We start from the raw sequence: 22,988 nt of genomic DNA, 5'->3' as shown, positions 1-22,988 counted from the left end.
ATTCCTGGAAATCAATCATCGTTGTTAATCAGGTCGAACATTCCAATATTAAGCAATTCTTGCCGTCATGTCCTCACAAAAGGTCTATCTTGACCACTTGCTTCTTCAATTCAATAAGGAAGAGTTCGAGTCACCGTCTAAATGGCTGACTGATCACTTTACCATCATTGAGGGCGGGACTCATGCGGGTAAGAATTCCATTGTCTCGTTATCGGATAAGATCTCTTGCACATGCTCAACACCCGGCAGGTGGTCTGAGTCGCAACAAACTAATCATCTTCCCCGACGGAACTTATCTGGAGCTTCTAAACTGGATCAACAAACCAGAAGATTGGCGAGACCGACCGGGCGATTTTGCGCTTACTTCGTTGACGCCCATCTCGGCCGAAGATAACCATGATCGTATAGTCAAAGCGCTGGATGCCATCCCTGATGACAGCTTGGGGGTGACGTACTCGCAGCCGATCGATGGAGGGCGCCAGACGCCCAGTGGGGTCGATATTCGTTGGAAACTACTAAAGGCGCTTTATTCCGATGCGGAATCAACTACGCCAGATCTTCATCCGCGAGGCCGCACAGATGCACCCTTCTTCTGTCATGATGTCACGGACAGGGTTCTTCGCGTCCCGTATGATCAGTCTTCTGTCGTGGAGCACCCGTCAGGCGCGACTGGCATAGCGGGCATCGAGATACTCGTGCCTAAAGATAGGCTGCAATCCTATGTGGCCCTGTATACGTGCATAGTGGGCGCATCCCCACGCCTGTCCACTACCCAGGCGGAGTTCGAGCTCAGAGCGCCGGGTTCCCTAGATTTCTCCGGGGTTCTTCGCATTCGGGCTGCAACATCGGAGATTGATGATCGATATCTGCGGGAGAAAGGGATTGGCATCTCTGCTTTGATAATCCGGTCGCAAGCTACCGGGGATTTTCTCTTTCCTGTATCTGATTATTTGCGTTGAGGTATTCGTGCTGATTCGTGTATGTACCTATGCATTGCAATCTATATGCCATACAGTAAGGAAAAGGTCAAAGAGATGAGGCATTAGTCAATATATCACTGTACTGCAGTCGCAAATTTCGTTTCATTGTAGATAATGTTATGCGCATGCTCTGTAGCCTACGGTTGCGTATGAGGTCGCTAGTAGGTCATAAGAGTACTCCTTAGTCATGAATGCTTCCTAGGCACCTTTTCCAGAAAAAGCATGCCTTGATCGAGCAAGGGATCTGTCATGGCTTTCCGACCGTATATTGATCTTTTTATAGGTCGCAGATCGATCAGGAGGTATCGCCCTTGCTTATCATTGCCGCATTAGTGAATATTGTTCTAGCTAGTTAAAAAGGCCGCGGGGCTTCTGCTCAAAGTAATCTGTGTAGCTCACCGCTGGAGCGGTCACTGAGATGAGCTCGTCCAGCTGCTTCAGAGCATGCTGTGGTGTTATCGCTAAGAAAGGTACTTCTACACCCTACCTGCACCGGATGAGCCACACTCAGACAGGTCCTGGTGGCGTCATGGACACATTCCTCCCTGCCCCTGGAATGACCGATCAGCCCGGGGATGAAGGAGATCGGTTCCATCCGACCTCCAAAGCGATCCGTGGATCCACGGCCTTTAAACTCAAATCCAGAGGAATGTGTCAAACGATATCAACAATGTAAACTTAGTGTTGATGTAGATTTCATATATTGATTGGTGAGTGGTGAGCAACATGATGTATAGATTGGTGCGATTTCAGAGGGAATTCAGCCATCCGAAAAGGTGAAGTCGATACCTCTGAGACACTTTTCCACCAAATAACACCCTCGCAATATCCCTGGATGTGAAGGTATCACGGCACCGTTGCATTGTGGGGCTTGGAACCAGGCGCCCCAGATTATTGGGAATAGTGTGCTGCAGAAGATACCCACAGGTCAGTTTGACAGGGCAACAGCCACGGATTCGGGACGACGCATGCGGCGAGGGTTAGAGCCTTGGAGGAGACTGAAAGGGTCCGCGGATACCTAGAAGATGGAAGTGTAACGAGGTACGGTTAGGGAGATGGGGACAAGTGGATCCCAGTTGCAGGGTGTGAGATTTGAGGAGGATGGAGATGATGAAGATCTGAGAGAGTCAAGAGTCAAGAGTCCAGAGAGGCGGCAGAAAAGAAGGAAAGAAAGAGATTCGATGGGGCGAAAATCCGCCCAAGAGGCGTTCAGGGTCCAGACTGCGCGGCCAGAGATTAAAATAACCGGCAACTAAACTGGAGCAGGAAAAGAGCATCCAGCAGGACTTCGTAAAGGACCCCATTCTTACGCAAACCTGGACTTCGGGCGCAAATGAATTTTCGGCGCTACGCAGTGGGACTAATACCAAGGCAGTAAGCATCATCCGCCCCGTGTCTCCTCTGTCTCCTCCGGCCGCAACCGGCCAGGCAATCAATCCTCCCTCAATCTTCCTTCTCCTCTTCCTTCCCTCCTTTGAATCGTTTCCTTATCCTGTCTGGTCTTTTCGCTCCCTCGCCTATTCCCGCTGTCGTCGAGGAGTCCGGTCGCCTCTCTGACCCCCATCTCACCCGGTCCATCTAATCCCCGTCATTCGTTCGACTCGGCCTCCCACTACCACCGCTCCCACTGCCCACCCTCGCTACCTCCGCCATCACCACCATTATATTCTTTCACTCTCCCCGCCACCACTCAGTCGCCTTGGACTAGATCACCGTTATCATATCATGGTGGGCACCTCCCAGTGAGCGATTCTCCTCCCCCTCGACGGTCCCCACCGCCCTCTTTTCAGCCGCAAGATACCTCGTCATGGCACGTTGGCCCCGGGCCTTGACCCCCAGCCATGCGGCCAGTTCGACCTCTTCGTCCATGCTCCTCTATCTCTCCTTGATATCCATCGCTCTGTCGGCCGTCGTTCGCGCTCATACTGTCACCCTTTTGCCATCTGCCGCCTCGTCCGACTTCCCCTCATGTGCCCTGACCTGCCCGGTCTTAAAGGAGGCCCAGAATGACTGTGTGCCGCCCGTCGCCGCCCAGACCGATCATGCGACCTATGTCTCGTGCTTCTGCGAGTCCGCTCTGCTCGATCAGATCCATTACCCGACCGGGGTCTGCACAGAAAGCTGTCCCAGTGATTCGGATCGTGCGTTGATCCGGACATGGTATGACGAATTTTGCTCGTCCGAGGACACCCTCGCCGCCAGAGACACTACGACTTCCATTTTCGCAAGAGATTCGCGCTCCCAGACCTGGTAGGTAGCCCCCCGCCCCAGTGACTACCTGGACCGGCGCAGATTGTTGACGTACCTAGGTGGAAATCACACTACCAGTGGGTGATTATGGTTATTGTGCTGGTGGTCGCGTTTTCCGTCATCACCGTCGTGGGCGTCTGGCTCAAGCGTCGCCACGACCGGAAATACCCTGGCCTCTACCACGCTACCGGAACCGCAGGAACTGATAGCGCACTGTTGGCAGCCCGTCAGCAGGACACCAGTCCCTCACCACAACCAGGACCTCCCCCGCAGGGCTCGTTTAGGCCCGGTCGATTCGATCCCACGATAAACACCGAGTCGATTGCCAGCAGTTCGCGCACCAATATCACCGCTCCGACGACCCGACCCGCTCGAAGTTCGTCGCGTCTACAAAAGGCCCAGCCGGTTCCGGAGGGCGATATTGAAATCCGCGAAGTTCGGTGATCTCCGTGCATGATTACGGTTTCTGTCTTTCTGTTGTTTGCTTTTTGTATCTTCAGGTGTCAATCTTTTCCTACTTTGAGAGCGGGAGAAATGCGCCGTTCACATCGTTAGTACCGACATGACGTGGGTAAAGCCAGTCGGGAAATCAATCTGCGCATCTCGCGAAACAAACTTGCATATACCTGGCGTTCACGTGTTTGTGGGGTTCAACTGGGAAGCTCGTGTCCAGTTTCAGTCCGATTTTATATCGTCCCACCCCTACACTTTTATCTTCTTCTTTTGACTCTCTGCCCCGCCTGCTCCGAATGATTGTGCATAAATATGGTTCAGGTTGCTGTTTGGCTGTGGTTACCTTTGACTCATGTCATCGAATATAGTCCCGTCGCTCGCTTTCTTTGATACATCGATTCTTATCCTCCTTCACTCGGAGCATGACCGGATCGTATATACATACAACTGATTATTATGAAGATTCTAAATTACTCTTATTCGAGGACACCTACTAAGGGAAAAAGAGAAAAAGAAAGCGGCAGAACATTGAATATAAGCAGTGATACAGTATCACACTGTTGTACTGAGCCTCCTAGGAATCTATGCTTAGTTACAGACACATTTAGCTTAGTGTGTTAAGTACAATATTGCTCAATATTCATATAATAGTCAACGTAGTCGTAAGATGCATAGACCACAGGTTTCATGTCTGGTCTGCTCAAATATGAGAAATGAAACAAGTGCCAATTGATATATCTACAGTCATTGAGATCAAGGATGGAGTGAATGAAAGAACAGAACGGTAGGAATTTGTATAAGGCTAGATTTATCTACATTGTTATCAATGCGTTTGAATGATACCAGAGATTAACATCCTACTTGGTGGATCAAACTAGCTGTGACATACAATGTGATGGGGTATTCTTCACAGCTGATTGTAAAGTGATACAGCAAACCAGCTCAATGGTTGTCACATCATACTTCAGTAGGATTGACTTGACAAATGCTGAATGTTAATTTACAGGGGTAGTAGTATATAGAAGACGTTGAATAGAAACACAGTATCGCTGAACCCGAAGCCAAAGATCATTAAACACAAATCACGCAACGAAGAAACAGCCTCTATGTAACCGTGATACTCACGATCTTAATATCCTGCTCCGGTTTCTCCTTGAACGTCTTCGTGTTCTCAATCTTATGTACGACATCCAAACCCTGTACCGCACGGCCAAACACCGTATGTTTCCCATCCAACCACGGCGTCTTCTCCGTAGTGATGAAGAACTGACTTCCATTCGTATTGGGACCCGCGTTAGCCATGGACAAGGTATACGGTTTGTCGTGTTTCAGACTGGAGAATTCATCCTCGAACTCGCCGCCCCAGATCGATTCACCGCCTGTGCCGTCTCCCAGCGGATCACCGCCCTGGATCATGAATTTGCGGATGACACGGTGGAAGATGGTGTTGTTGTAGTAGCCGTTGCGAGCATGGGTGGTAAAGTTCTCGACGGCCTTAGGAGCAGCAGAGGGGTAGAGGCGGAGGTGGATGTCGCCCATGGTGGTGTGTAGGATGGCGGAGGTGCCCAGCTCGGCGGCCTTCGGAGCGGCGGCTTCACGTCCGGAGGCGGCTTCGCGCGGCCGTTCGTTTTGGATGTCACGGTTTGATTTGGAGATTTCGGTGTCGTTTGTGAAGAGGTAGAAGCGGACCTTGGCGAAGCCTGTGCTGACGAGAATCGGATCGCGTTCTTCCGCTTCTTGGAGGAGTGGGTTGGCACTGGCGGCCATGGACACGGTCACGACGCCCTTCTTTTGCGGTTGGCCTTGGTACATGGCGAGGTTGAGCGAACGGAAGGGCTCCTCTTTGGCGTACACGCGGACGACGCGGTTGGTGTACGTGTTGATGCATTTGATGCCATAGAGGGAGCCGTAGAGGATGAAGTGGCCGGACTCGTCGAAGAGGACGTTGATCTTGGGCTTGGTGATGGGGTTTTCGAGTTCCCGTTCTACAGCAAGCCGGCGGCCGAATTCGAGCTCGTCGAGCTGATAGATGGCCGTGCCGGCTTGCTGCATTGCAGTGATCGTGGCCAGCGATTCGTCGTACTTGCGGTAGAGCTTGCCCGTGGCGAAGTCGAAAACGCGGACTTGACGGTCCGGGAAGGAGACGGCGGCGAATTGTTGACCGGACGGGGAGATGCACAGCGACGCTGGGACTGACTTGGCCTTTCGGAACTCGAAGAGGTTGGTAGAGGACTTGAGCTCAAAGACATTGTCGGGCTTCTCGAAGGAGCCGTCGCCCGCTCGCCAGTACTCAATCATACCGGAGTCGTCGGCGGAGATGACACAATCGTAGGCGTCGTTGAAGGCAATGGCAGCCACGGGGCTGCGGTGGATCGACTTGACGGTGTGCAGAGGGGTCTGGTTTTCACCACGACCATCAAAGACCTGTATCATACTGCTGTCTTCATCTGTTACGGCCAGCAAGGGTAATGAGGCGCCCCGACGATGGACCCAGCATACACAGCGCGGAGTGTATTCGAGGGTGAGCATGGCAAGAAGATCTGCGATAGCGTTAGTGCACTCAATTTATGCGACACTAAATAGCCTATGTGCCTACCAAAAGTGATAACATCGAAGATTTTGACCGTCTTGTCTGCTCCGGTCGTCGCAAAGCTTCTTCCATCGGCGCTGACGCTGACGCTCTTGATCTCGGAGGTGTGGGCGCGAAACTCTTTCACGAACTCGACACCGACTGCCATCTTCTTCCAAAACTTGACAAAGCCATCAATAGATGAGGTTATGAGGAAATCGGTATGCGGAGTCACGGTGACGAAGGACAATTGGTCCTTGTGCATGAGAGACTTGGAGTACCGCGGCGATGCGGGCAGGGCGTTTACGTAGACCTTTTCGAAAGGCAGCTTGCGGCGCTTCTTTTTCGGTGCATCAGCGGAAGGGAGGGCCGGACCAAAGTCATCGTCGGAAGATGAATCGTCTCCTAGAGAAGCTGGTCAGTAGCTATTCGACTGCTATCCTGTCTCCATGGCAGTCGCAGGAGCTGTCCGGATAGTCGTGGACGTACCATTCTCGTCGCTACCATCCACGGCGGAATGGGGGCGCTTATTCGTCGCCAGCTTCTGTTCTTCTTCTGCAGGCATTTTAGGAGGAAATCAAGAGTAATTCTCCAGCTAACAAAGGGTGAGCAAGACAGCAGCGCTGGTCGAGAAGCGATGGAGGAGAAGGCCGGGCGGTCTGCCACCGCCGGCGGAGCTCGGGCCACATCGCGAACTTTTCTGGTTGTCCCGCATTGGTTGGCCTCGCCGTCCTCTGAGTCCTCACCGTCCAGGAGAAGCATCCCCCTGAGCTGCCAGTCTTTCCCCCCGACGGTAGCCCATCCTTTCAACCACATTTAGTCACTATGGTATGTTGTTTATGATGCACCTTCCCCGGTTACGTCGCTTTTATCTAACTACTGACCGCCCCTCAAGGCGTCCTTCGCCAATCCCACGCAGATCTTTGCGGACGATGTCATCGAAGAGAAGGGTGAGAATGCTCGTTTGTCCGCCTTCGTCGGTGCCATTGCCGTCGGAGATCTGGTGAAGAGCACTCTCGGTCCCAAGGGAATGGACAAGATCCTCCAGTCAGCGTATGTGGGATAACCCGTCAAACTAAGCGGGGTTGCCCCCCCTCGAGCACCACACTGACGTTACGGCTGCTATAGGTCGACCGGAGATATCCTCGTTACGAATGACGGTGCTACGATTCTTAAGTCGATTGCTCTCGATAACGCTGCGGCCAAGGTTCTGGTCAACATCTCGAAGGTGCAGGATGACGAAGTCGGTGACGGCACCACCTCCGTGACCGTGTTGGCTGCGGAGTTGCTGCGGGAGGCTGAGAAGCTCGTGAACCGCAAGATCCATCCCCAGACCATCATCGAGGGATACCGGATAGCTAGCAAGGCAGCTCTGGAGGCTTTGGAGAAGACGGCTGTCGACCGCAGTGCCGATATGGAGTCGTTCCGCAAAGACCTTCATGCCATCGCTCGTACCACCCTCAGTTCGAAGGTCCTGGCCCAGGACCGTGATCAGTTCGCTGCCCTCGCCTGTGACGCCGTCCTCCGTCTCCGTGGCTCGACAGACCTGAGCCACATCCAGATCATCAAGAAGGCCGGTGGCAAACTTAGCGACTCCTACCTCGACGAGGGTTTCATCCTCGACAAGAAGATCGGTGTGAACCAGCCCAAGCGCTTGGAGAACGCCAAGATTCTGGTCGCCAACACGGCCATGGACACAGACAAGGTGAAGATCTTTGGTGCACGGGTGAAGGTCGAGTCGACAGGCAAGCTGGCGGATCTCGAGAAGGCGGAGCGCGAGAAGATGAAGGCCAAGGTTGAACGGATCAAGGCTCATGGCATCAACTGCTTCGTCAACCGTCAACTTATCTACAACTGGCCCGAACAGCTGTTCACGGAGGCTGGTATTATGTCCATTGAGCACGCCGACTTCGATGGTGTCGAGCGCCTGGCCCTGGTCACTGGCGGTGAGATCGCCTCGACATTCGACCACCCCGAACAGGTCAAGCTGGGTCAGTGCGACGTTATCGAAGAGGTCATCATTGGCGAGGATACGCTCATCAAATTCTCGGGCGTGGCTGCCGGTCAGGCATGCACCATCGTGCTCCGTGGTGCCACGGAGCAGCTGCTCGATGAAGCCGAGCGCTCTCTCCACGACGCTCTGGCCGTGCTCTCTCAGACGGTCAAGGACCCCCGTGTGACCCTTGGTGGTGGCTGTGCCGAGATGGTGATGTCCAAGGCCGTTGAGCAGGCCGCCCAGAACACGACCGGCAAGAAGCAGATGGCCGTGGACGCGTTTGCGTACGCTCTTAAGCAGCTCCCTACCATCCTGGCGGACAACGCTGGTCTCGACTCTAGCGACCTGGTGACGCGGCTACGACAGGCAATCAACAACGGCATGACCAGCTCTGGACTGGATCTGCTCACCCCGGGCGGTGGCATTGCTGACATGCGCGAGTTGGGTGTTGTGGAGAGCTACAAGCTGAAGAAGGCGGTAGTTTCCTCCGCATCGGAAGCTGCAGAGGTAAGATGGCTTCCCCCGAAATTATCTAGCCAAGTTCCATTATACTGAGACTAACGACCTCCCAGCTTCTTCTGCGTGTCGACAACATCATCCGGGCTGCGCCCCGTAGACGTGAGCGTATGTAAGGGACGAGGGAGATGTCAAGTAAATATCCAATATCCAATCTTATGTGAGCGTGGAAAATAATGTGAACTTGATTCGGACCCGCCAGAAATCACTTAAAGAGGTGGATGGCATGCCCATTGTTTGCTTTATAAGGGAGCGTAATTACCGTGCTATAGACCTTTCGATGAGAAAAGCATCTGACGAATGATTTTGGAACATGCTTATCTTTCTTTTCTTTCCCTTTCTTTTCGTGTAGGCGACGGCTCCCGTGCTGCCTCTGGCTGCCTTCCCGTCATGATATTGTATGATCGGCTTCCTTTCGATTGGGGCTGCGTAAGAGTGTCCTTAAACCTACGCTGTGTAGTAATTGCAGCGCTCTGATCATCTCAGACACGGGAGTTTAGAGCTGGTACGATGTGGGTCGAGGGAGTGTTCCTGCCGCCAACCTGCCATCATTTGACGTGCTACAACATATGCCCCCAGTATGACGAACCCATGTTTATCCCAGTTCCTCTTTCAAACACGGTGACAAAATACTCCCTCGACTGGCAGTAGGCAGAAACAATATTTGAATATGACGGCACCCTTAGTTGCCAATAAGTATTGGTTAGTAGATACTACTACTAGTCTACCAAACTAAGAGAGAAAGTAGTACATTGTAAACTTCCCCCGACGTACAGGGTGTGGGAGAATTGCAGTTGCAGCCGGCCATTGTATTAGATACTAGTCAACTAATAACTAAGAGAATGATGGCTGTGTTAATCCAGCGTCTGCGCCAAGGAAGATATGCGGTCGAGGATCGAAATTTGCAAGTGCTTGTGCGCACCAAAAATTTCCTGGCCGATCATCCCAGCAGCCAAGACTGACACGGGCGATTTCCTATATTTAGTGAGCGTTAAATGTTGTGGGGGGCAGATTTGGCGGTAATCCTCCGAATATGCATATCCATAGTAGTAGTGGTGAGTAGTGGTCGGTCCCATGGATTACTGGGAGATATAGATGCCAACAATATCATCTTTTCTATTGTTTAAATACCGTCCTGTCCATAAATCGATAGAATTTCCTACATGACTGCAATGATATTTCTGTTAGCGCTAGTTAGTCTACTGAGTATCCCGCGAGGCGATCGATGGAGCAGCCCCCGCAAGGACGGGCCAGTCAAAAGCTTCAGCGGCAAGCCATTGCGCGTTCGGCGGTCCCCCCAAGGCACCACAAGCACCACAAGCACTGCTGGACCCTGAAGCTAAAGCCCGAAAGTTAGTGGACTCCAGTTCCCAGGGTCCAGCAGACAGGCGCCGGACTAAGCTTAGTGCAGTTCATCGCGTCCCTGAACTTGGAACCTGGAAACGGTGGAAATGCCTTGGGAGGGGGACACGCCCTGTTCATCGTCCATCATCATCCTTCGTCCTGCCCTTGGCACCGTCAATGCGACCCCGTGGCTCATCGCGGAAGGGGTTGCGATCCACTGCTACCTTTCGTAGACTTTATTACCACCCTCCACTCTGGTACCACCACCCCAGTGACATGATGCCGTCACTGCAGTCTCACTACAAGCTGGTCCTGTACCATATCCAGCCACACCTCGGCTGCTAGCTCTTTCACTCGTTCTCCTTCTGTCGCATGTCATGTTGTCTATTGTGATTGGACCGGTCAAGATCTCTCAGGCTCTCTCAGTGCTCGCTAAGGTCTTTGCGCTCGTTTACATCCCCAGTTGCAAGGCTGGACGTGCTTGATCCCCTCATTCCTCTCCCTCCCCCTCCCTTCCGCATTCCGCCCATCACGGTCCGTCTTCGTCAACGGAACTTTTCACCCGTTTTTTTCACACGCCTGTGGATGCTGCGGTCTTCTTTGTCCTTCACTTGAGGTTTCGCTTTTGCGTCTATTGACGATGGTTGTGCCCGGCTCGATATGGGCGGTCTTCCTGACCATCTTTGTCTTTTATCAGAGGACAGCGACTGCTCTGCAGCTGGACATTAACGATGAACGTAAGTGTTCTGACTCGCGTCAGTATGATGGCGCATGCAGGTGCAGAAAGAAACTCATCATCGCGCAAATACAGAATCTATCAAAAATGCCGCCAGAACCACGGCCTACAACATGATGAGTTACTACCATGGCAACGAATCGGGGCAAACGCCAGGAAAGCTGCCCGATACCTGGTGGGAAGGTGGTGCTATGTTCATGACATTGATTCAGTATTGGTACTGGACTGGCGACTCCTCTTACAATGAGGTCACCACCCAGGGTATGCTTTGGCAGAAGGGCGACAACGACTACTTCCCTGCCAACGATAGTAACTATCTGGGTAATGACGACCAAGTCTTTTGGGGCCTAGCCGCCATGACGGCTGCAGAACTAAACTACCCCGAACAAGACGGTCAGCCATCATGGTTATCGCTCGCCCAAGGTGTCTTCAACACTCAGGTCCCCCGATGGGATACGTCCAGCTGCCAGGGTGGACTGCGTTGGCAGATTTGGCCCTACCAGGCTGGCTATACTACCAAAAACGCCATCTCGAACGGAGGTCTGTTTCAATTGGCTGCTCGTCTGGGGCGCTACACCAACAACCATACGTACACCGACTGGGCGGAAAAGATCTGGGACTGGAGTGCGACGACACCGCTGTTGCAGACGGCGGAATGGTACATTGCCGACACGACCACCACAGAGGCAAATTGCCAGGATCATGGTGATATACAGTGGACGTATAATTATGGAACCTACCTCAGCGGAGCTGCATACATGTACAATCTAGTCAGTGCCTTTGCTTCCAATCTGCTTTGATCCATGCTAATGGACATCTAGACCAATGGTGCCGACAAATGGAAGAAGGGTCTCGACGGTCTGCTGGCAAGTACCTTCTCAAGGTTCTTCCCCAAGGAATACGGCAACAACGTTATGTCGGAGATCTCCTGCGAGTCCAACATGATGTGCGATCGGAATCAGGACTGCTTCAAGGGTTTCTTATCCTCCTGGCTTACTTTCACTACAACCATTGCGCCCTACACTACCGATCAGATCATCCCGAAAATCCAGCAATCCGCCCTGGCAGCGGCGAAGCAATGCTCGGGAGGCGACTCCGGCACTCAGTGCGGGCGGCGGTGGTACCAACCACAGTGGGATGGCGAGACGTCGCTCGAGACCGATATGAGTGCCCTGAGTGTCTTCTCGTCAAATATGATCACGCATCGGCAAAGCCAAGGCGGCCAATCCCAGGGTCCGTTGACATCGAACACTGGCGGCACTAGCCAAAGCAACCCTAATGCGGGAACCGCTCCAAGTAGTTCGCCCGATAAGCTGCCCGACATCACAACGGGAGATCGTGCAGGTGCCTCTATTCTTACCGTCCTTTTTGTCGGCGGCTGGGCTAGTGCCATTACCTGGCTGGTCTATGGAGGCTGAGCGCGTTTGAGATTCCACTTGCCATTTCACTATGTACATAAGAACTGGTTCATTGAGGCAGAGACGGCTCTATAGCTGTTGCTCTTTCCTCTGCGATTTGCTGACTTGGATCATTGCTGGACTTGGCCTGTTGCCAGCCCTGTGGGATCGGATTTCAATTTAGTGTCACTGTTTTGGAGTTACTTGGATGCAGGGATATTGGGAGTTGTGGTGTTTGGAGCGAGTCGAGCTCCACAGCCGGAAGACCCGGATTTTGTTCTTATGGACCTTGGTTTACTTGCTATTCAATAACAGACTAGCTTGCAGCTTTGGCTGTGCTTCTTAAATGAGGCCAGATCCCCGCCCCGAGGGATATCAATTTCCACCGTAATAGAAACAACGCGACTCCCAAATTGACTCGTCTATTCGCTCTCTATAGCCTGTAACTATAGCATTACCCAATCCGGTTAGGACCAGCCACGCCGCCCTAATGTGGCAGGCGGTCGGACGCGCTGCAGGCTCCACGGCCGGCGGGCCAATAGGGCGGTGTCGAGGCGACAATATTCATCAGATAGAGCGATAGATTCACTTCTTCTGGCCAGCAGCAGGAAGGGGACCACAAAACACCTGTCAAACCCCTGGCCCATGGTCCAAGGTTGGTGTTACCAGCTGACACTTACCGTCCCGCCATTCAATTCCATCTTCTCACCTCCAGACCTCCCTCCTACAGCATCATTTCCCTTCCCCATCCATCCCGCCGATCAAGTACGATTTATCACATAACGGATCACTACATCATCCTCTCCTTGCTGCACGGATAATGCTCATTGCAGCTTTCTCTGCTGCTGCTACTTCAACCGTCTGACACACACCGATTGCGCGCGTCCCGTTCCTCACGCCGATATGGTCTTCCTACGTCTCCGAGTCAAGGTCTACCCGCGCGAGCAGGTTGCGCCTACGCCGTCTTTTTCTTTCCGCTCCATCCTGGGTGATCGCGATCGCGATCGCGATGACGCCAGCCGCAGTGCTAATGGCTCGAGCGGGAGCAAACCCGCGACCTTTCTGCTGGTGCTTGAGAAACCCGAAGATATCACGCTGGGTGGGCTGGCCGGTATGATCCAGGACAAGTGGAGGAAGTTGAGACCTAATGCGGAGTAAGTGCATTACTCTTCTGCTTGTCTACTGTTGTGCTCGGGTTGAGCCATGCATACTACGGACGGACTGGCTAACATCGCGTCATGTTAGACCTCTGGACATTAAGAAACTCCTCGACGACGCGAATGAGTCCGATGACCTCGATGCCGATATGACCGTCGCGGATGTGTTCGTCGATAACGGCAGAGCACGTCACGATCTATCCGACCAGCGGGGTACCGTCCGTGTGATACAGAAGCCTGGTCAATATGCCCCTGTGCGGTTCCCCTCCGTCACTCAGGACTGGGATGCGGCGGCGGAGAGCTTCGAGCGCCAGATCCAGGTCAAGAAGGAAGCTGTCAAGAAGGCGATGGATCAGATTCCAACCATTCATGAAGAAGAGAATAATGAGTATTCGATCGCTGGTTCTGCAAGTGCACGATCGTCTGCGTGGAGTCCCTATGAGAAGCGTCGGTCTGAAATTCCCGTTTCGTCTGTGGAAAAGGATGAGGTTCCAGGCTCGCCTGCTGCTTGGGGTAAGAAGCCAGTACTGCATGAAGAGGATTCTCAGAATCAGATTGGCAGCAGTATTGCGGCTACACCTTTGCATAAGCGCATGCAAAGCCAGGAATTAGGGGATTCCCCATCGCATACCCCGACGCCTGAAGAGCGCGCTGCGTCTAGACACAGCTCCTCGCAAGGTTCCGCAAGACAACAGGTGAAGGAGGCAGCAGAACCGAAAGCTAACGGCTCGCACGAAGTGGAAAGTATCGATGGATCTCTGTCACCGCTGAGTACCCGAAAGCCACTTCAACGTCGACAAGTGCCTGAACCCCAGCCGCCAGCTCCGGCCATTAATGCTGACAGTGGAAGTGAGAGTGAGAGTGAGAGCGAGAGCGAGAGTGAGGACGGAAGCGAGGACGAGACAGGAGACGAAAATGACGAGAACGTGGCTCCCCAGTCTGCTCAGGAGGAGCTTCAGAACGGCGATGTCGAAATGCATGATACGGTGGAATCTAGTACGCAGGAACAGCCACAGTCGGTTAACAGCAACTCGCGCAAGAGAAAGTTGAGCCAGGACAGCTTCGAACCGAGCAAAGAGCCCCGCCTTTCTGAGCCAAGAAGCACAAAGGATACCCCCAAGGGCGTTGAACACCACATGGTGACAGTTGAGGTGAGTCCGTTAACTCCAAGCAAGCGCGCACGAACCCCATCAGTCGGATTTAGCCCCCGCCGGAGCTTCTTAATGCATGCCCCATCCGAGCCCCCAAAGCATGGCCTAGGCTTGGGAATCACAAGAAGCCCTCCTAACAGACGACTTACACGCTATTTGACCCAGGACTCGGCCATCCCCGCCCAACCCAACTTTTTGGCCCCTAATGGCACCCCGGAGATCCCCAGTAGCGCCCCTACCATCCGCCGTGGCTCAGTATCGCTCGCCCAGTACTCCACGCCATCGAAGCCCCAATCCTCACTCGATAAAGTTAAGAACTTACACTCGGCCTTGCGCAAGAGTTCCCCAGCTGAACGACCATCCGAACGCCGATCAGTATCGTTCGCCGAAGAGGACGAGGTTGTGTTTGCCGGGTCTCAGCCAGTGCCAAAGTCGAACCCTCAGAGTACCCCGAAAGTTCGAGCCAAGGGTTCAGATGCCGACAGGAGAACATCTGACCCAAGCTCTATGGTTTTCCCTGCTTCCGTGTCCCAAGAGCGGCTGGACCAGCTCATGAAAGAGGCAAACCGGAAGATCGAGCAGGATAAGCGATACGAGGAGGAGCTGCAGGCTAAGCTGCAGACCGCACGCGAGCAGAAAGCCAGCGCTCCCTATATCCGTAAACTACAAGAACTTTTGGACGCATGGACGGCTCTCAAAGAGGCTGGAAAGCACCAAAAGACGAAAATGGTAGCTCAACGTAAGCTCGAGTCACTTCAGAAAGAGGTCGAGAAGCTTGAGGCTACCCAGAAGTCCAAGCCAGCTTCTGCCACGCCGCAGAAGAAACAGCAGTCTACCACGCCTCGTTCTCAGCCCGCTGATGCTGCCAAATTACCGACACCGCATGACACGAAAGCTGCAAATGGCACAAAATCACCGGCTTCCGAAAGTCGTACTCAGCCTCAGAAGACCTCTCCGATGCAAATGCGGACTAGATCAGCTAGTAAGCCGAACGCTTCCCCGAAGGTTGTCGCCAACGAGCCCCAGAGCTCTCTCGCTTCAGACAACCTGGACCTGCCGCCCGTGGGCCGAACCGTTCACAGAGCCGGCTCGTCCAAGCCCAACGGGACCCCCGTCCATCAAAGTACAGTGAAATCACCTGAGAAGGCTCCCAAGTCGTCCCCGCAGGCACCAATCGAGCTGTCGTCCGATTCAGAAGAGTCCGAGGAATCGGAGACCGAATCGGAGTCGGAATCAGAGGAAGAGGAAGAAAAGAAGCCTGCGGCCCGGCAAACAGCGTCTTCGCCAGTGAAAGCCACCACCGCAGCAGCCACCCAGGTGTCAGCCTCGCAACCAGCTCCGTCGCAGACGTGGGCACGCCCTTCAAGCGCCACGCGGTCGACCCGCACGACACTGAAGTCGCTGATCCAGAATCAGAAGAAGGAGCTCGAAGCGAAGACGCAGCCGAAACGCGCGGCGAACTCGCAGCCGCAGAAGCGAAGCGTGTACTCGCCGCCGTCCACCGATGACAGCGAGAGCGAGAGCGAGAGTAGCAGCAGCAGCGACAGCGACAGTGATTAAACATAACTTTCTCCAAATTCAAATTTACATTAACATTTTACGATTATTCCGGGTGGTTGTATCATCATATTTGTCAAGCGCGCACTGCGTTGGCATTTCGGCTTTCTAACTGATATAGCGATGAATACTTATTGTGACTGATCTGGACGTGTGTACCCAGAATCTGGCGTGCATTGTATGTATGTATTGCTTAGCTGAATATGAACGAGTCAGTATTACTTTTATCCCTATCCCAATAACCAAGTAGTAACTATCAAACACAAGATCAAGGCACATTAACTGCAATCTCCTCCCCTTCACCCTCATTTCCATCCCCCATCATCCCTTCCACCTCCCTAACCACCCAATTCCATCCAAACACATCCTCGACCTCCCCTGTCTGAATCCCCTGCAACACCTCCAACAACTTCCTACACACCGGTCCCCCTTCCCCTTTCTCACCACCACACTCAAACTCCCATTTCTCCCCTTTACTCTTCATCGTAATACTCCTCACGGGCACCAACGCCGCCGCCGTCCCCGCCGCAATGACCTCATCAAACTCGCGTATCTCCTCATACTTGACCGTCCTCTTCTCCACGGTATACCCCAGCATCTTCTCCCCGATCTCCAATACCGACGCCGCAGTCACCGAGTCAATCACATTGACACTATCCGGCTGGACCAAAGTCACTTTTCCACCACCATGATTATCATTATACTTGACTCCGATAAACGCACTGGTCGAAAACTCATCCACCTCCGACCTCGTCTTACTATCCAAATGCAACGTTATCCCAAACCCTTCCTTATACGCCGCCATACTATGTCGTTGAACCGGCGCATAATTCCCCCCTGCTTTGGCACTCCCTGTTCCCTTGGGGGCTGTGCGATCGTAGTCTTCGAGGATGAGGGCGTCCACGGCGGATATACCGTGGTAGAGACCTGTGGGCGTGACGAAGATGGCGAAGGTGAATGTTTCTGGCGGGGTGAGGGAGATTTGGGGTGATGAGCCGAATACTAAGGGGCGGATGTAGAGGGCTGATGTTCCTCCTGAAGTTCCTCCTCCGGAGGTGGTGGTGTTGGTGGTGTGAGGGGGTACGTATTCGGCATTGGCGGCGACGGCGAGGTTGACTGCGTCGAGGAAGAGTGATTCGGGGATTGGGGGGATGGAGAGGATGGTTGAGGAGTGAGCGAGACGGGCGGCGTTGCGGGCGGGGCGGAAGATGGTTATTTTGGAGGTATTATCCTTGGTGGTAGCATGGCGGAAGGCTTTGAGGCCTTCGTAGGCTTGTTGGCCGTAGTTTAGGGCTGGGGAGAGCCCGTGGATCGAGAGGTAAGGGGATTTGATTAGTTGGGGGGCGCTCCAGGTGTGGGTTTGGGGGGTGTAGGTTGATTCGATGTGGTAGTTTACTAGTATTATCGTGATATTGTTAGTTGGGTGAATTGGTGAGATGGTGAGATAGAGAGGGGAAATGGGGGCATACCATCGCGTACTTTGAAGCCGATGTTGGTCCAGTCGATGGAGGGGGTCGGGGGTGGGGGGAAGGAGGTCATTTTGTATCTGTATAAAGGAGATGAGTAGATAAGAGAAATAGAGATGTAAAGTAGATAAAGTTGAAGAAGAGATAGATAGAGTACTGTCAGTATAGATATACTACAAAGCAAGGTAGCAAGCAGCAAGCAGCAAGCATAGTACTACTATGTGCAGTGGCATGTGGAATGCCGGAATCGACTCTATTGGAGCGTCTGCATCCGTCCCTAATGCACCACCACCCTCACTACCACTGACTGCATTCACTACATCATCCCACATCATGAGGAATGTTGGTTCCTCGGCTGGGTGCAGCAGTCAAGGTAATTCAATCCATGGGTCGCAGTGCGGTGCATCTCTCCGCATTTCGGCTTTTATCCCCGCAAACTTAGTATTCTAGACTCTAGTAACTAGTTGGGTGGGTATTATCCATTAGCAGCGTTCTCTTTTGGATTACGGGATCAGCAATTCTACTCCGTAGATCAGCTGTCAGTTGTGTAACTTGGTCTGTTCACTCTGTTGGCTTAGGAAAATTTATTAGTTATGCTATGTTAGTAAGACAGTGTACTAGTACTGTGTAAATGTGCAGCTTGGCTGGAAATGTTGAAAAGCCCGTCTTCCATCCCGCTCTGCTCACCAGTCTCTTGTCTTCAACTCCTTAACTGGGAAACTCTCATTATAATCCACTGGTCCGTCTCATGCCAATCAGAAGCAGTAACGAAGTCTGCTTACTGCTTACTGCTATGACAGGGTTTGCCCTCAACCCTCGTCCGTGCATCTGTCTTACGCGAGATATAGCCCTTTCGTTTGTGTGATGATCAACCCTAAGTACTTATTCTAGTGAAAGAGCCTTGCATGGCACAATAAACTAGTGGGTTAATATGGGCGGTGGCTGGACTTGGAGTCTGGCCGTGGCGATAACACCATCGTTCGTCGGTGTGGTGAGACCTTTTAGTCACAGTAGTTAGCACCCTTGATAACGCCCTTGATAATAAGTAGTCCTTGAGATAATGAAACAGTTACTCCTGCTTTTATTCCTTCCCCCTAACGCAGTCTATGGAGTATTGCTGGCATTCCTTTATAGCAAAGTGTCTGCTGGATGTCCTGCGAGTCTGCAAAGCAGTCACAAGTCAGATTTCTGCTGCTGCAGGGTGATGTGTGAACTGGCTAATTTTGGGTCCATCTCGGCCCGCACAGGAGAAGTACTCCGTATGGGGCGGCTAAAGTGGATATCTGCCGTGACGGACAGGGCGGGAAGGACAGAGATCGCTACGACTACCAGAGAAGAGACAGAGATCAGCAGAAGGATGTATGAAGTAGAGTATTAGGCATCATACCACGAGTACTCCGTATTAAATTTTGTATTGTTCGAATGAAGTTGTTTCTTTGAGATTCGTCGACGGAGTACTCCGTATGTCCACTGTCCAGGGAGGATGCCCCTGTCTTACCTGGATCGAGCTAGCCGTGTCGGGAATCCATCCCCGTCCCGATGCAAATGTCGCAAACGCGTCAGCACACATCACGTGCGCACAGCCTCCCCTCGATGCCCCCAATCCAATTCATCCATTCTATTCCATCCTATTCATCCCCTTCAATGCTGCCTGTCAATTGTCATTTTACTCTCGATTATTCTTCTTCCCTCTCCTTTTGTTCCTCCCAACGCGGATTTCTCAACTGATGACACGCCCCGTGCCATCGGATCCCTCACTCTCCAGTTTCTCTCTCCGTCTGGCCCACTGTATTGGAGTCCCTCAGCATGCGGTGGCGGCTGCCTGGCGCCCGGTCGACCCTTCCTGCCAGTGTCGCACTCCTCCTCCTCCCCGTTCTTGTTGCTCCGCAGCAGTGGCATGAACCGCACCATGAGCTTTCCTCGACCGTTTCCGTCCCCCTCCGACCGACCGGTCTCACCTCCGGCGTCGATACCCCTCCCTCTTTCGACGTGAAATCCAACGATGCGAGCGCCCTAGCAACCCTGGCTCTGGCCGGCTCTGGCCGCGCCGTTCGAGCCCCTCCTGCCCAGGCCAGCAGTTCTTCCGCTGGCCTGGCTCCGCAGCTTCACGCGCGGTCCCTGCAGGACTGGGAGGTTGAGGACTTTGTCCTGCTGGCGACCGTCGACGGTTCCATTCACGCACGCGACCGCAAGACCGGTGCCGCTCGTTGGGCCCTCGAGGTCCCGAGCAGCCCGATGGTCGAAAGCCTCTACCACCGAGCTAACCGCTCCAGCTTCGACCGTGCACAGCCCGAGGACGATTTTATCTGGATCGTCGAGCCGAGTCAGGGTGGGAGCCTCTACATCTACAGCTCGGGGCCGGAGGCTGGCCTCCAGAAGTTAGGGCTGACCGTGAAGGAACTCGTGGACGAAACGCCATACTCGGGGACCGACCCGGCTGTTACGTATACGGCACGGAAGGAAACGACCCTTTATACCATCGATGCTCGCACTGGAAACATTCTACGGGTCTTCAGCTCCAGAGGTCCCATCTCGTCGGGTCAGGAATGTCGAAAGGTCGATGGTCTGGATGTGGATATGGAAGAATGTGAATCTCCTTCGGGTACTCTGGTCCTTGGTCGTGTCGAATACACGGTAGCCATTCAGAACACCGAAACCGGTGATCCGATCTGCACTCTCAAGTACTCAGAGTGGACGGCCAACAACCGGGACATGGACCTCCAAAGCCAGTACATTCGCACGATGGATCAAAGCCATATTTACAGCATGCATGACGGTGTGGTCCTGGGCTTTGATCACTCCCGGATGGACCGGCCACGATACACCCAACGATTCTCGAGTCCGGTGGTCCGCGTCTTTGATGTTGCTCGTCCGGTCAGCGCCGACTCGTCCAATGACCCTACCCCACTTATTCTACTCTCGCAGCCTCTGCAGCCTCCTGATCCCGACTACGGTACGCTTGACGACCGTGACGAGCGAGTGTTCATTGATTATACGGAGGGTGGTGGCTGGTATGCCATGTCGGAGGCGACCTACCCGCTTGTCACAGGGAGAGCCAAGATGGCCCAGTGCTACGAAAAAGACTACCTCCGCCATGGTCAACCCCTGACAAGTTTGACCCCCGGGCAGCAACAAGATGCACTCGCAGGAGTTCATTCTTTGAACGGCCCACGCGTTGTTCGCCGTCACATTCCCAGCATTTCCGGCCCCTCGTCAGCCGATATGTCCAATGACACGCCTCGGGAGTTGATCTATAGCTCGTCGGAGTTGGCACTGCCTCCAGCCCTACGCCACAGCACCATCATACGGAAGGGCTGGGACAATGCAATTGATATTTTTGTGACGCTCTTGCTTCTGTTCTTGGGCACCTTTATCTGGTTCAATTCCCATCACATTCAGGAACTGGCCAAACAGAAGTTAGATCTGAAGAATATCATGGCCTCGTACGGACAGCCGCCCATGTCTACCCCGCCGACCCCTATCGTGCAGTCGCCTCATATGAAACGCGACGCTAGCACCAACCGCATGGCGAACTTGACTGTCGACATGAATGTTTCGGAAGAGCAACCGCAGGGTGGTGATGCGACGCCAAAACCCAAGAAATCTCAAAACTCTCTTGCGCCCGAGTCAACTCCGCGCGTACGCATCCGGGAACCATCTCAGGGTCCAGATGTCGATGATGATGTGGACGAGCTAAACCTTCAAGACGGCGAAAAGCCTAAGAAAAAGGCTCGCCGAGGTCGTCGTGGTGGCAAGAATCATAGGCGGGGCAAGAAGCCCAATAGCGACAGTGAATCGAGGGACCCGGCCGATCGTGTTGTTGACGAAGTGAATAAGCTTCAGCCTCAGTCTCGCTTGGAACCCGATGTACAGCTGACCCGGACGGTGTCTCAAGAGGTCATGGAAATGGACGGCGTTCTTCAGATCGGTCGTCTTAGAGTAAACACTGACGTGGTTTTGGGACACGGAAGTCACGGGACCGTGGTGTATCGAGGCTCGTTCGATGGACGCGACGTGGCTGTCAAGCGCATGTTAGTCGAATTCTATGATATCGCTTCCCATGAAGTGGGCCTGTTGCAAGAAAGTGATGACCATGGCAATGTGATCCGGTACTACTGCCGCGAGCAGGCTGCCGGTTTCCTCTACATTGCTTTGGAGCTGTGCCCGGCCTCTTTGCAGGATGTGGTTGAACGTCCATCGGATTTCCCGCAGTTAGTCCAGGGCGGCTTGGATATGCCCGACGTTTTGCGCCAGATTGTGGCGGGTGTTCGCTATCTCCATTCTCTCAAGATTGTACACCGTGATTTGAAGCCACAAAACATCCTGGTGGCTATGCCTCGCGGGCGTACGGGTTCTCGCTCCCTCCGCTTGTTGATCTCGGATTTCGGTTTGTGTAAAAAGCTCGAAGACAATCAGAGCTCCTTCCGCGCGACTACGGCACATGCCGCAGGTACCTCGGGCTGGCGAGCCCCTGAGTTGCTGGTAGACGACGACATGAGCCCGGCTATGCAGGGTAGCGAGTCCCAACACACCGAATCATCTGAGCCTGCTGTGGTGGACCCTCAAACCAACCGGCGGGCCACTCGAGCCATCGATATCTTCTCTTTGGGCTGCGTCTTTTACTATGTTCTGACGCGGGGCTGTCATCCTTTTGACAAAAACGGCAAGTTTATGCGCGAGGCCAATATTGTCAAGGGCAACTACAATCTCGATGAGCTGCAGCGTCTGGGCGACTATGCCTACGAGGCTGAAGATCTGATCCAGTCTATGTTGTCGCTTGATCCTCGACGACGGTAAGCGATATACCCTTATACCTACAAAAATCCGCACTAACTCTTCTAGCCCCGATGCGAGCGCCGTGTTGACGCATCCGTTCTTTTGGCCTCCATCTGACCGGCTTAGCTTCCTCTGCGATGTCTCGGATCACTTTGAATTTGAACCGCGAGATCCTCCGTCGGACGCCCTTTTGTGTCTTGAGTCGGTCGCTCCACGGGTGATGGGCCCGGACATGGATTTCCTGCGACTACTGCCACGGGACTTCAAGGACAATCTCGGAAAGCAGCGTAAATACACGGGATCGAAGATGCTAGATTTGCTGCGAGCCCTCCGGAACAAGCGCAATCATTACAACGACATGCCGGAGCATCTCAAGGCACACATTGGCGGGTTGCCCGAGGGGTATCTTAATTTTTGGACGGTGCGATTCCCCAGTCTCCTAATGAGCTGCCACTGGGTCATTGTGGAGTTGCGTTTGACTCGGTCCGACCGGTTCAAGCGCTACTTCACAGCGATCGACTAGGCGGTTGCCGACGTAGAAGCCATTTACTTGCATATATGCATATCTAGAGACGTATGTCATAATAACATGAACTATAAAGTCTTAAATCTTAATTAATGGACATTTGTATATGTTGCA

At 53.2% G+C, this 22,988-nt stretch overlaps 9 protein-coding genes across 9 annotated transcripts; 7 read left to right on the top strand and 2 right to left on the bottom strand.

Annotated features, from left to right (window-relative positions):
• On the top strand, nucleotides 1-1,081 carry ASPBRDRAFT_40067 (uncharacterized protein). Its single transcript, XM_067624271.1, has 2 exons — nucleotides 1-188; nucleotides 250-1,081. The coding sequence occupies exons 1-2, from the start codon at nucleotides 68-70 to the stop codon at nucleotides 957-959; spliced, it is 831 nt and encodes a 276-aa protein (XP_067482097.1). The 5' UTR covers nucleotides 1-67; the 3' UTR covers nucleotides 960-1,081.
• A 1,706-nt stretch (nucleotides 1,082-2,787) lies between these two features.
• Nucleotides 2,788-3,674, top strand: ASPBRDRAFT_193536 (uncharacterized protein; the record flags this gene model as incomplete). Its single annotated transcript, XM_067620636.1, has 2 exons — nucleotides 2,788-3,230; nucleotides 3,290-3,674. The coding sequence occupies 2 exons, from the start codon at nucleotides 2,788-2,790 to the stop codon at nucleotides 3,672-3,674; spliced, it is 828 nt and encodes a 275-aa protein (XP_067482096.1).
• Nucleotides 3,675-4,787: 1,113 nt separating this feature from the next.
• Nucleotides 4,788-6,817, bottom strand: ASPBRDRAFT_119557 (WD40 repeat domain-containing peptidylprolyl isomerase; the record flags this gene model as incomplete). Its single annotated transcript, XM_067617265.1, has 3 exons — nucleotides 4,788-6,223; nucleotides 6,280-6,657; nucleotides 6,742-6,817. The coding sequence occupies 3 exons, from the start codon at nucleotides 6,815-6,817 to the stop codon at nucleotides 4,788-4,790; spliced, it is 1,890 nt and encodes a 629-aa protein (XP_067482095.1).
• Nucleotides 6,818-6,945: 128 nt separating this feature from the next.
• ASPBRDRAFT_172219 (chaperonin-containing T-complex subunit CCT2) lies at nucleotides 6,946-9,081 on the top strand. Its single transcript, XM_067619726.1, has 4 exons — nucleotides 6,946-7,080; nucleotides 7,148-7,305; nucleotides 7,381-8,755; nucleotides 8,821-9,081. The coding sequence occupies exons 1-4, from the start codon at nucleotides 7,078-7,080 to the stop codon at nucleotides 8,878-8,880; spliced, it is 1,596 nt and encodes a 531-aa protein (XP_067482094.1). The 5' UTR covers nucleotides 6,946-7,077; the 3' UTR covers nucleotides 8,881-9,081.
• A 1,667-nt stretch (nucleotides 9,082-10,748) lies between these two features.
• On the top strand, nucleotides 10,749-12,262 carry ASPBRDRAFT_52838 (glycoside hydrolase family 76 protein; the record flags this gene model as incomplete). Its single annotated transcript, XM_067626957.1, has 3 exons — nucleotides 10,749-10,845; nucleotides 10,920-11,614; nucleotides 11,666-12,262. The coding sequence occupies 3 exons, from the start codon at nucleotides 10,749-10,751 to the stop codon at nucleotides 12,260-12,262; spliced, it is 1,389 nt and encodes a 462-aa protein (XP_067482093.1).
• An 882-nt stretch (nucleotides 12,263-13,144) lies between these two features.
• On the top strand, nucleotides 13,145-16,109 carry ASPBRDRAFT_193532 (uncharacterized protein; the record flags this gene model as incomplete). Its single annotated transcript, XM_067620635.1, has 2 exons — nucleotides 13,145-13,395; nucleotides 13,487-16,109. The coding sequence occupies 2 exons, from the start codon at nucleotides 13,145-13,147 to the stop codon at nucleotides 16,107-16,109; spliced, it is 2,874 nt and encodes a 957-aa protein (XP_067482092.1).
• A 135-nt stretch (nucleotides 16,110-16,244) lies between these two features.
• Nucleotides 16,245-17,868, bottom strand: ASPBRDRAFT_40060 (branched-chain amino acid aminotransferase). The gene is made up of 2 exons (XM_067624270.1): nucleotides 17,576-17,868; nucleotides 16,245-17,501 (listed from the first exon to the last, which is right to left on the bottom strand). The coding sequence occupies exons 1-2, from the start codon at nucleotides 17,643-17,645 to the stop codon at nucleotides 16,375-16,377; spliced, it is 1,197 nt and encodes a 398-aa protein (XP_067482091.1). The 5' UTR covers nucleotides 17,646-17,868; the 3' UTR covers nucleotides 16,245-16,374.
• Nucleotides 17,869-18,504: 636 nt separating this feature from the next.
• ASPBRDRAFT_40059 (uncharacterized protein) lies at nucleotides 18,505-19,048 on the top strand. Its single transcript, XM_067624269.1, has one exon. It carries the CDS (start codon nucleotides 18,633-18,635, stop codon nucleotides 18,948-18,950), a length of 318 nt encoding a protein of 105 aa, XP_067482090.1. The 5' UTR covers nucleotides 18,505-18,632; the 3' UTR covers nucleotides 18,951-19,048.
• Nucleotides 19,049-19,211: 163 nt separating this feature from the next.
• ireA (bifunctional endoribonuclease/protein kinase IRE1) lies at nucleotides 19,212-22,882 on the top strand. The gene is made up of 2 exons (XM_067624268.1): nucleotides 19,212-22,365; nucleotides 22,415-22,882. Exons 1-2 carry the CDS (start codon nucleotides 19,379-19,381, stop codon nucleotides 22,869-22,871), a joined length of 3,444 nt encoding a protein of 1,147 aa, XP_067482089.1. The 5' UTR covers nucleotides 19,212-19,378; the 3' UTR covers nucleotides 22,872-22,882.
• Nucleotides 22,883-22,988: the final 106 nt, after the last annotated feature.

This window comes from Aspergillus brasiliensis, assembly GCF_001889945.1.
Source record: "Aspergillus brasiliensis CBS 101740 unplaced genomic scaffold ASPBRscaffold_3, whole genome shotgun sequence".
Taxonomy (NCBI): domain Eukaryota; kingdom Fungi; phylum Ascomycota; class Eurotiomycetes; order Eurotiales; family Aspergillaceae; genus Aspergillus; species Aspergillus brasiliensis.
Note: the sequence above shows the minus strand (reverse complement) of the source record. Positions and strands in the feature narration are given on the sequence as shown.